Source organism: Canis lupus, chromosome 21 (assembly GCF_011100685.1).
Source record: "Canis lupus familiaris isolate Mischka breed German Shepherd chromosome 21, alternate assembly UU_Cfam_GSD_1.0, whole genome shotgun sequence".
NCBI lineage: Eukaryota > Metazoa > Chordata > Mammalia > Carnivora > Canidae > Canis > Canis lupus.
In genome coordinates, this window is record NC_049242.1 from 37,398,630 (window position 1) to 37,410,928 (window position 12,299).

General features: G+C 42.9%; 1 protein-coding gene across 1 annotated transcript in view; it reads left to right on the plus strand.

Annotated features, from left to right (window-relative positions):
• The window catches only part of SPON1 (spondin 1), a 251,437-nt gene that overhangs the window by 13,293 nt on the left and 225,845 nt on the right, over positions 1–12,299 (plus strand). The window contains 1 exon segment of the mRNA XM_038569110.1: positions 5,546–5,652. Within this exon segment, the coding sequence (XP_038425038.1) occupies positions 5,546–5,652 (107 nt within the window).

Sequence of the window (12,299 nt, forward strand, 5' to 3'; positions counted from 1 at the left end):
TGGGTGTGATGAGCTGCAGGGAGACTGTTCGTTAGAAGTGCTTACCCAGATATCCCCATAACCTGGCCCTGTGAAGATCATCCCCAAGTCCTGTGAGGATTATCCCCACTGTAGTCCTCCCAGTGGTCCTTCATTGGCACCTCCTAGAGTTTCTTTTTGTGGTTCCATGCTTGTCCTTGAGGACCAGCTTTTTGAAACCCATTGTCAGCCTGCTGAGCATCATGATTTTTATCATCCTAATCATCACCTTCATCATCATCATCATCTTCTTCAGCTCCAACGTCACCAGCACCAGTACCAGCACCACCGCCAGCATCTGTTATACTTCCTGAATCCTTTTATGCCAGGCTCTGTGATAAATGTTTATTTAATCCTCTCTACTTTCCTACAAGGAAGGCAATATCATTAACTTCTTTTTAAAGATGAGGGAACAGGGAGGTGAAATAACTTGCCAGAGGTCACATAATTAATAAATGATAGCTCTAGGATTCTCATCTGAAATCTTTGCCCTTAACCAGTTCCCTGTAAGTGCTCACAGGATGGCTCTAAATGGACCTTTTTTGGTTTTTTAAAAAAATTCTTCATAAGCATTTTCCTTGAATTTCTGGGGTCTCTTAATGGCCTCTCTTGGGAGGCACTTGGGAGGAGTCATTAGAGAGAAGATTCTATTATTTATTGCCAAGTTATCATGTTCAGTCATTGCTGGGACTCAGAACATACTGCACGTTTGTTTCTTTCAGAAAAGAGTCACATAATAGGGTTCTCTGGAGGCATAGGATCCCCTGTCTGCCTTCGGATTATCCTGTGTACTGCCGTCCTCACCAGTGATAATTACGGATTGAAACCCCACACTGACTTCAGCCTCCAGAACTTCCATCTTGTGTATTGTGTTCTGTGAGGTAGAGTATGCCCTTAGTGTATTTGAACCCATGGGGATGCAGCCTTCTGGGAAGCAGAGTTTATGTCTGACCCTTTAAGGACACTACCCAGATATACAAAAAGGTGAATACTTATCATTTAGAAACATTATTTAATAATATTTTTATCAAGGTATAACTTACCTATGGGAAAGGTCACAAATCACCCAGGTTAGTGAATGATCACATGTCCAAAACACTCATGCAGCCGACCTCTGGACTGAGCAACAGAACATGGCCAGCACTCCAGAGACATCGCTTGAGCCCCTCCAAATCACTTGTTCCACTTTGCTGCATGTGTAACTGCTGTCCTGGTCTCTGGCATCATAGATGACTTTGTCTGTTTTTGAACTTGATATAAATCTTGAGTGAAAGAAGACACACAACTTTTGTATTATTTTGTGTGTCTCTTTTTTTTTTTTAAAGATTTTATTCATTTATTCATGAGAGACAGAGAGAGAGGCAGAGACATAGGCAGAGGGAGAAACAGGTTCCTTGGTGGGGAGTCCGATGTGGGACTCTACCTAGGAACGCCAGGGACCCCAGGATCACGACCAGAACCAAAGGCAGACACTCAGCCACTGAGCCACCCAGGTGCCCTTTTGTGTGTCTTCTTTCACTCAATTGTGTTTAAAAGATCCATCCCTCTTGTATGTAGCAGGAATTCCCTCATTTTCATTACTACAGTGCATTCAATTATACGAATGTGCCACAGCTTCCATGTCCATCCTACTGATGATGGACATGGAGTGTTTCCGTTTGGGTGCTAATACAATGTTACCATGAATCTTGTGATAGGTGTTGTGTGGCCCACATCTGTACACATTCGTGTTGATTCAGGACTGGCATTACTGGATCATGGGGTATGTATATGTTCAGCTTCAGTAAATCCTGCCAAAGACTTTTCCAGTGAAAACTGCTTATTTTCGGTTCAGTAGGGTGTGAAAGTTCCAGTTAACATTTGATATCATTAATCCTTTTACATTTAGCCAATCTGGTAGAAATGCAGTAATTTCTATCTCCCTGTTCACTAACGAGGTCGAGTGTCTTTTCTGACACTTTTTGGCCATTTGAGCACCTTCTTTGTGAAGTATTAGTTCATGTCTTTTCTTTTTTTTTAAGATTTGATTTATTTATTCATGAGAGACACAGAGAGAGAGAGAGAGGTACACACACAAGCAGAGGGAGAACCAGGCTCCACACAGGGAGCCCGACATGGGACTCGATCCCAGGTCTCCAGGATCACACCCTGGGCTGAAGGCAGCCCTAAACCGCTGAGCCACCTGGACTGCCCTAGTTCATGTGTCTTGCCTATTTTTTCTCTGTTGGGTTGGCTATCTTTTTCTTATTGATCTGAAATAGTTTTTATATGTTCTGGATTAAAGTTGATTATGGTTATGTGCATTGCAAATGCCTTCTGCACTCTGCCGTACTTGTTCCGAATGGTGTCTTTTGTTGAGCAAAATTTTTGTATCATCCCCTTTATATGTCTTCTCCTTTATTGTCAGCGTTTTTTTTTTAATGTCCTGTTTTTTTTTTTTCTTTTTTTTTAATGTCCTGTTTTTAAAAAAAATTTTTTCTGAAAAAAAAAAAATCTTTCTGACTCCAAGGTCATTCATATTCCATCCTTGGCCAACTTCTCAAAGCTTGGCTGTTTTGCTCTTCATGTTTAGCTCCACCATCTCTGTGAAGTTTATTTTGTGTGTGATGTGTAGAGACCAAGATTCACCTGTTTCTACAAGTTGTCCAGTTGCCCTAGCACCTTTTTTAAAGATAATCGTCTTTCCCCCCCAACTGCTCTGCAGTACATCCTTAATCATACATCAAGTTTCCATGTACTTGTGAAACTTTTTCTAGACCCCAGACTCTACAGTTGGCCTCTTCTCTAATACACTGGCTGAACTTCTATAGCTGCGTAAGTCTTGATATGTGGTAGTACAAGCCCTCCAACTTTTTACTTCTTTCTCAGGACTACCTTGGATATTCTCGACCCTTTGCATTTTCTTTTTTTTTTTTTTATGTCCCTTTGCATTTTTCATAGACATTTTAGAATCAACCTATCATTTCACAGAAAAACCATGATGGCAATTTAATTTCGATTGCGCTAAATCTATAAATCAATTTAAGAAGAACTGACATCTTTATAATACTAAGTTTACTAGTCCATGAACACGATTCAGTGAACTTAATTACACATCACATCACCTCTGTGCTAATCACTGTGCTGAGCTTAGATATGGTTCTTGCTTTTGAAGGACTTAAATGAATAGGTAAAAAACACTTATCCACAAAATGCAATGTGATAATCTCATCACTGATAATAAGAGCTAATATTTATTAAGTGCCTATTATATTCCAGGCAGGATTTTCAGAACTTTCCATTCACACTTCACACTCTTACTTTGAGGTAAGTGCTGTTATCATGCCCACCTGTAGGTTTTTTTTTTTAAATTGCAGTGCGGTTGACAGACAATATTATATTAGTTTCAGGTGCACAGCATAGTGAGTCAACATTTCTATGCATCACAAAGCAATCACCCTGATAAATCTAGCTACTCTCTGTCACCATACAAAGTCTTTACAATATTATTAACTATATTCCCTATGCTGTATGTTGCATCACCGTGTCTTACTTATTTTCTAACTGGAAGTTTGTACCTTTTAATCTTCTTCCCTGATTTCACCCATTCCCCCCACTCCACTGCCCTCTGAGGACCACCAGATTGTTCTCTGTAACCATGAGTCTGTTTCTGTTTTGCTTGGTCATTTGCCACCCCACTCTAGATAGCCTCAGACTGCTTTAAGCCTGTCATTTTGTCCCTCAGAGATCTCGCCTCTTTCTTCTGACATCACAGTCCTCATTTTCTGCTGGCCACTGTTGGGCACCCTACTTTCCTGACTCTCTTTTACTGTGCTTTTTCTCATGCCCTTTTTGCCTTACTGGGAAGGTCTTTCTGACATTTTATAGACATAAGTGGCCAGTCAGGATGCTCTATTACTTTTGTGGGATGAACTGACCAATTATAGCATGAGATTGGCAATCTTCGTGTCTCAGAGTCCCTCCCTGAGATATCATCGTGACCACTGCTGCCTTATCCAAGACAATTGTTTAAGTTTTGGTTTGGGGTCCTTTATTTTTAGGGCTGAAACTAGAAGACTAGAATGTCCTTCCCCAACAGGGGTTTCTTATCAGAATCATGTAAATGTTATATGTCAAGTGAGTGGATTTTTAAAATTTCAAAACTTAACAGTTGTGGAATACCTATACTATACACTCAATATGTACCACCATGGGTAGAATGTTAAGCTGGGGAAGGAGTCTATCCCTAAGTCTGCCTCTGAGTGGTCCTACTACCTTGGGGTGTCTGGTAACTTCTGTGTCTTTGTTTCCAATCTGTGAAATTGGGAGTCTGGAACGAAGAATTCTTGGGGTAGGCTTGAGGCTCCGATAATCTATAATTCCATGTTTCTTAAGGCTAGAATCTTAGCACTTTAGTCCAAAGTGTAATTTAAATCTCAACTTATATGAATTTCAAGCAACTTGAATTGAGCATTTATTAGATGTCAGGCTCTACGCTAGGGTTGCAAAGAGAATTAAAACGAGTTCCTCTCCAGCATTAACTCACAGTCCAGTGGAGAAGGCAGGTAAAAAGGGAATTGCAATGTGGTGCAAAAATTGCAATAAAGGATTTCCATCTCGAGAGATTGGAGATACAAAGGAAGGGGTGACCATGATTGCTGAGAAGGCCCTTGAGCTAGATTTCCATGAACACATAGTTATCTGGGTAGGTGTGAGAAGTAAGAGAAGGAATGTAGAGTCATAACTCCAACTGCTATAACAAACAATCCTCCCCAATATAAGTTTATTTCCAGTTCATGCAAAGTAGAATATGGATGTTTCTGCTCAGTGGATGATTCTCTGTGTAGCTATTCAGAAACCCAGGTTCCTTCCATCCTGTGGCTCCACCATCTTCTCCTGGATACCAGAGTCTTCTACTGGATGCCCTGCATTCAGCAGGCATAGATAGGAGAGGAAGAGTGGAGGATCCTATGGAGAGTTTGTATGGGCCAGGCAGGAAGCAGTAGGCATCATGTCTGTTCATGCTTTCCCTTGGCAGGATGAGGGTGCAAGCAGACCTAACTTCAAGGGAAGCTGAGAATTTGGTTTAGCTGAGAGCCCAGAAGAAAAGGGAAGTATGTTTTGGAAAATGCACAGCAGCCTCTGCTCCTATAAGACCTCGTGAGGGAGTTTGTGCTGTGAGCAGCTAGATTTCTCTTGGACCAGTCTGATGGAAGTGTAATATTAGGTAGCTGTCAAGATGGGGGTTGCTGACTGGGGACTATCTTTATCAAATTGTGAATACTGGGAAGGAGCTCACCAAAGCCTTTGTTGCTTCAGGGAGGCCCAACTAAGATCATAGTTCAGGCATTTTGCAGGTTCTGAAATGTAAGGGGGAGCAGGGTGGAGGGCAATAGCTCATGACTCAGAGGCATGAGGCTTCTCTGCTGTCCACTGCCCTTCCCACCCACAGGTCTGATGTGTTGATGGAGAAGTCACGAACATCCATTTGTCAGATAGAAGCCAGCTAGTTCCTGTGCTTCTAATCTGCTTTCTTCTCTCTCCACAGTAACACTTTCAGCTGCCCCTCCCTCATACTTCAGAGGATTCACATTAATTGCCCTCAAAGAGAACAGAGAGGGTGATAAGGAAGAAGACCATGCTGGGACCTTCCAGGTAAGACCCCTCTGGGCTCCTCAGTTGCCCTTGTGCCCTTGCGGGTGGACGCCAGGTGAAGGGTGGACATGTAGACGAGCTGGAGTGACAGCAGAGATCAAAATGTCTGAGGTGGCTTCTCGGGCACTTCCCTTGACCATGGGCCAGCTGGGCCAGGTCCATGTGAAAGACAGAGTAGTGTAGGCAGCAAATGCCTGAAGGCCTTTGGATCTGGCCAACAGGCAGGGCTCTTCTCAGGCCTCCCAGTGTCTGTGGGCAGCAGACAGCCCAGCACCGTGGGAGCACTTGGAGCCCTGGCAGGGCCCAGCTGGTTTTCCTGAGAGCCATTTCGAGATTGACGGGCAATTCTCAAGTGTAAACGGAACAAGAGCTTAGGATGGCCAGACTGGAAGGAATTCAAAGCATAGGAGAAGGACTATTAAGGGAACGAAGAGATTGATTTATGAGAGGAGATTAAAAGAATTAAACATGCTTTGCTTGGCTAAATGAACAGGGCTGAGTGTTAGAGGTGGTAATGGTCTTTAAATGTCAGTCCTCATAGAGCAGCCTCCTCCAGGGGAGGCTGTGTTTGACTTTGCACAAAAGGGCACAGCAAGACGAAAGTGGGTCAAGAGAAGAAAGAGAATCTCAAAGGCAAGGGCCCTGACAGTGAGTCATATTTCACCGTGGAATATTCTTCCAAGGGAAATGGCGGGAACATCATCCCCTTTCAGAGATTTAGAAAAAGGCTGTCCAGTCATCAGAACATGTCCCAGAAGGATTGGGGCCATCCTAGGAGGAGGCCTGGCCAAATTGGCTATATCCATTTCTCATCTCAAATTTCCATTGTTCTAGAATCTGTTTTTTATCTGGCATTTGCAAACTCAGAAGGAAAAAAAAAACAACCTCAAAGATACACCCATAGTTGACTGCTGGGGACTCGTGTAATTGTGGGTGCCACAGAGGACCCTGCCCCAAAATATCTTCCCCATCCAAAGACATCTTTTAATCTTTTGTAGCCAGGTGGTAATTTTGAATCCCATGTCTTAAAAAAATGTCCATTGTTTAGGCCTCTGGGCCTCTGGCCTAGTGGGACTATTAATTCCATGCTCATTATAATGTCCTTCTGTGTATCTAGGTAGGAGGAACTTTTGGGGCGTATATCTGAAGGAGTTACTCAATTATAATACTAACAATGCCCAATATCTGTTGGGTTCTGACCATATGCCAGGTGCTATGTTAAGTTCTTTACCTTATCTTGGTTTATCTTAATTTAATTAGTGTGCCTATATCTCACTTTAATTCTCCAAACAACCAAGTGAACAGGAGCTAGTATCCGTATTTTATGGATCAGGAAATTGAAACTAGCAAGATTAACTCATTTGCTTCAACAGTTAGTAAATGGTAAGACACCAGGTCCCTCCACCAGCTGTCTGATCCCAGAGACTAAATTGTTTAATCTCTGAATAGTACTGAATAAGCTCCTGGCACAAGTGTGTTTGGACAGTGTCTTGGTAAGCTTGTCATCATAGCGAAAGGGAGATTCATGCATGCCTTCAGCCCATAAAGCATTGAGATATATTCCCCTGGTCCTTGTTGTGCTAATTTACCTGGAGGTGTGGATGATTTATCAGATTCAGGCAGCTGAGACATCTGGGTACCTGAGTGTCAGGAGGGGAAAAGTTCTATGAAGGGAAAAGGGTAGAGGGTTGGAAGGTTGGATGGGGAATGTATGACCTTAATTTTCACCTAAACAAAATTTATCTGCTTTAAGATGATATTTAGAGAAAGATATATATACTCAAAAGAGTTGAAAGCAGGGTTCAAACAAATATTTGTACACCCCTGTTCATAGTAGCACTATTGACAGTAGCCAAGAGGTATAAACAACCCAAACATCCATTGATGCGAGAATGGATAAACAAATGTGTATACAGACAGTGCAATATTAACTGTTAACAAGGAAGGACATTCTTACACATGCTACAACATGAGTGAACCTTGATGACACTGTGTGAAGTGAAGTAAGCTAGTCACAAAAGGACACGTACTATATGATTGCACTTACGTGAAGGAGCTAGGGCAGTCAAATCCAGAGAAAGAGAAACTCCAGCGGTAGTTGCCAGGGGGCGCAGGGGAAGAGGGAATAGGGAATTATTGATGGACAGGAATAGAGTTTCAGTTTGGAAGATGAAAAAAACATTCTGGAGGGGAACAGGGGTGATGACTGTATGAAAATGTGGGTGTACTGGATGCCACTGAACTGTACACTTAAAATGGTTAGATTGGTCAATTTTGCGTATATCCTATAAGACACACACACACACACACACACACACACACACACACAAATGATGCCTGAGTTAGGCCTAATGGAGACACGATGTAGAAGTAGGCCTGAGGAGAATGTGGCTTCTTTCTTTAAAGGCTTCTGTTTCAATTCAATAAATTGATAGTCCTTCCCAACTCATTATCATTTCTACCCCACTAAATCTTGTTCCTTTAAACTGATGGGTGAATACAGGGCACAGCTCACAGTGGGCAGTGAATAATTGTTTGTTGAGTGAATAAATGAACACATCATTCTTTCCACTAGTGTCCATTGCACAGTCCTAGTTGGAATTTTCCAGAACCCCTATCTCTTTACGCATCCTTCCTTCCTCCATCTTTTGGAGCTTCGGACATCCTTTTTTATAACGTCACAAGGGTTCTCAGAGTGTGGTCCCTGGACTAGCGGCATCAGCACCATCTGGGAACTTGTTAGAAATACAAAATCTCAAGCCCCACCCAGACCTACTGAATGAGAAACTCTGAGCACGACCCATGCTTTAACAAAGGGTGAATCCAGTGTGTCTGCTCGAGTTTGAGAACCAGTGTTGAAATGAGACCTGGATCCAGCCCATCCGATATGACCTTGTCCACCATCACATCAACACATCCATCTGCTCCCACATATCCTCGCTGCTTCCACTAGTCCCAGAGGAATCAAAGTGGGAAACAAATATAAAAAAACAAACAAACAAACACCTAGGGGATCCCTGGGTGGCTCAGTGGTTTAGCTCCTGCCTTTGGCCCAGGGCGTGATCCTGGAGTCCCGGGATCGAGTCCCACGTCGGGCTCCCGGCATGGAGCCTGCTTCTCCCTCTGCCTGTGTCTCTGCCTCTCTGTCTCTCTCTATGTCTATCATAAATAAATAAATCTTAAAAAAAAAAAAACACCTAGCAGACAGTAATAATGCTTGTGTGCCAGATACTGTTCTAAGTGGTTTACATTTATTAACTGATTTAATCCGCAGAGCAACCCTAGGAGATAGGCGTTGTTGTCCTGTTTTTCACAGATGAGGGAATTGTGGCTCAGGGCAATTAAGTAACTTTCTTAAGACCACTCAGCTCGGAGTGATAAAGCTGGGATTCAGACTCAGCCAGTCTGGCTCCGGATCGCTGCTCCCCACCACGGTGTACTCTGCCTCCCAACGTGTCCACGTTAAGTGAAAACATGAGAGTCTACTAGGACGTTTTTATGGTAGAAGTCTCTGTGCCAAGGGTTTTATATGCATTATCCTACTTAGTTCTCACAGCAACCCTGTGAGGTCAGTGCTGTTACCCACATTTTCCAGGGGATGGAACTGAGTCTCCAAGCTGCTAAGTAAAGTGACCAAAATAATCCAACATCTACGTGGGGGAGAGGGGCCAAACAGTGCGCCAGTGATGTTCTCACCCTTCCTCCCCCTGCCCCTGCCCTGCCCTTGTGCATGAAATGCATGCTCCATTTCAGTTCCCCTTGTCCCAGAGGCCATAGGGAGAGGAATCCCAGACCATGCCTCCACCTTACCTCTCCTGCTTCAGACATCGTAGTCTCTATACCTGCCCCCTCCCACTTGAGCACGCAGGTCTCCTCTCTCTCTACCAAAGCTGTCATCTTTGGTGTCATTCATTTACTCGTGAGCATTTATGGAGTGTCTCCTACGAGCCAGGCACCAAGGTAGGCACTGGGGGGTAACAATGGGTAGAAAAACCAGACACAGTCCTGCCCTCCTATACCTCAGTGTCCTCCTTGTAACTGTACCTTACATCAGCTGTGCTGCTGGCAGGTGTGGCTGGAACTTGAGCAGGTGACCAGAAACTGCAAAGGCCATGGTGATTTTAAAAACACATACATAGTGATTAACTGCTATTTAAATCTCCTTCTTTGTTAACATCCTCACTCCAGATAAAACGATTTTGAGGACTTCGCCACAATAACAAAATTCTACTGCTCTTTAAATCTGGTTAAAGATTACACGCTTAGTTCTGAAAGTAACTCTGGGAGTTGGGTGATTTTGCTTCTACATGAGTGAGCCCTTACACAGAGAATGCAGACTCACCAGGTACAAACAAATGTGAATTTTAATGCCCCTTTAGACTCATCAGGGGAGGGAATGGGGCCACTGGGTACAGGGTTACGCTCTCACCATGTGGCAGAAGGCCCAAGGAGAAGGGGGTAGGGCTACTTCTCTGCTTCCAGTGGCGGGTCCAGCATGGCAGGCTTGGCACAGACGAGGGTATCTGTCTCTGGCTGCCAGAAGGGAGAGACATGGGACTCTGTCTTTGATGAGCGAGCTGGGTGTGCTTATGGTTAATTGAAAGTGACAAGGAATGCAGGGGATGGACTGCCTGCATAAAAGTAACCCACTAATCCTGTAACATTGCATTGCTAAAACCGAATTGCTCCCTGGAATGCCCATGGCCCAGCCAACAGTCCAGCTCATTCTCCTACTTCCTTCAGGTCTCTGCTCAGATGTCCCTTTCTCGGGGAGGCCATCCGAATCACCCTATTTGAAATTCCCCCTCTCCCCCCACCTTCCGTTTCTGGACTGGACTTCCTGTCCTTCTTCCCCACTTAATTTTTGTCCTGTTGCCTTTATTCCACATGATGTGTCAGTGTCCTTGTTGACTTGAATGTTCTCTGTCCCCTTCCATTAAATTATAAGCTCCACCAGACAGTACCTCTAACCATGCTCCACAAGGAGTAGGCACTCAAATATTTATTGGCAAAATTTTAAGCTGGCAATTTATAATACCATCCCTTTATTTTGTTCTTAAGGCCTGTAGGCATCAACCAGCTTGGGTAATAGTCTGCCAATCAAAGGAAGAAAGCCTCATTTATAAAGCGTTGTTTGCCTGAGACGATCCCTTATCAATACCATAGCAACAAGTATCTTTATAATGACTAATTATTCTGTATTCTTAATCACCTGTTTCTAACCTCTTTTCATTTTCTCTTCATTAATAATCTGTATTTGCATCTAATGGGGCCTGAGCTACGTGAGAAGCTCAGAGAGGTTTGGACACACTTTTCTAAAAACAAAATGCTATTGCAAGCCTGTTGTTAGGAATTTTCTTAGCTTACGGGGAAATCTTCTATTACAGTCCCCTCAGTTTAATCATGCCCTTAAAAGGATACTAGGATTTTTCAACCTGCCGTATCCTTTGCAATCTATTTCATTGCATTTGCATTTCAAATGCAAAGGGTATGGACATTATAATGTTTTTGATAGGTATTGCAAAAGTGATTATAAAATTCTACTCAGCACTCCTTTCAACAGCCTGATAATGGGCGTTTCATCATGGTAACCACACTCAGTGATGTGAAGGGAACTATATATTCCCATGTCAGGACTAGGATTGGGGCAATCTCCAATCATAGGTTTGGGGAGGTCAAGTTGATAGACCAAATCTAGCAAAATGAAAGCTAATGGAGGAACACAGAAGGTCACCTGCTTAAATCCAAATAACCAATTGCACATGTGCAAGCCGAGATAGTTGAATTTGTGGCAGCACATTGAGCAAACAACAACAAAATACTTTGGGATTTTTAGTTGCCTGTAAATTCAGAAGAGTCATCTATGAGATAGCACCATGAAAAACTGATGAGGTCTTAGGATGTATCATAGGAGCATGAACACAGGAGTTAGATTGTCTTATGGGCTTCTTAATCCATCCTGAGGGAGCTCACGATATTTTCTCTTTATATATATAGCGTACACCCTCCTAGTGAATAAATATTAGTGTAAAATGCAGTGTTTTTATTCATTCATTCATTTATTCAGATAGTTCCTTAGCATTCATAGCACTCTGTACTTACCCTTCAGAGTGGTTTTTACAACTTATAGTTATGTATTTGTCTGTAGGATTATTTGTTTAACATTGCTCTGCCCCTACCAAATTGTAGGGCAAAACCGTATCTGTTTTGTTCACTAGTATATTTCTAACAATCAGCACCATGGCTGGCAGATGGTGGACACTCAGCAAATGCTAGGTCAGATGAATTAGTGAAAGCACTAATTACGAGCTATGTGAAAGGCAGCATAGTAGGCTCTAAGCATACTGAGATGAATAATTAAGGCCTGGCCCCTGGTATCAAGAGGTCAAAATCTACAGCCAAATTTTCCAACCCTGTTATGCTGTGTACACTAGTGGATCCCAAGTGGGTTACAGGAGCACCTAGACATTTACTTCTTTACATCTTGGGATGGTTTCATTTGTTTACCCTAGGGAAATTCTATCATTTCCACCTGTGACATAGAGTAAGCCAATTGCCCATGTACAAGAAGAGAGACTTGGATTTGTGGAAGTACATTAAGCAAGCCGATAAGAACTATATGGAAAGAACTATATTGCAACATGCTG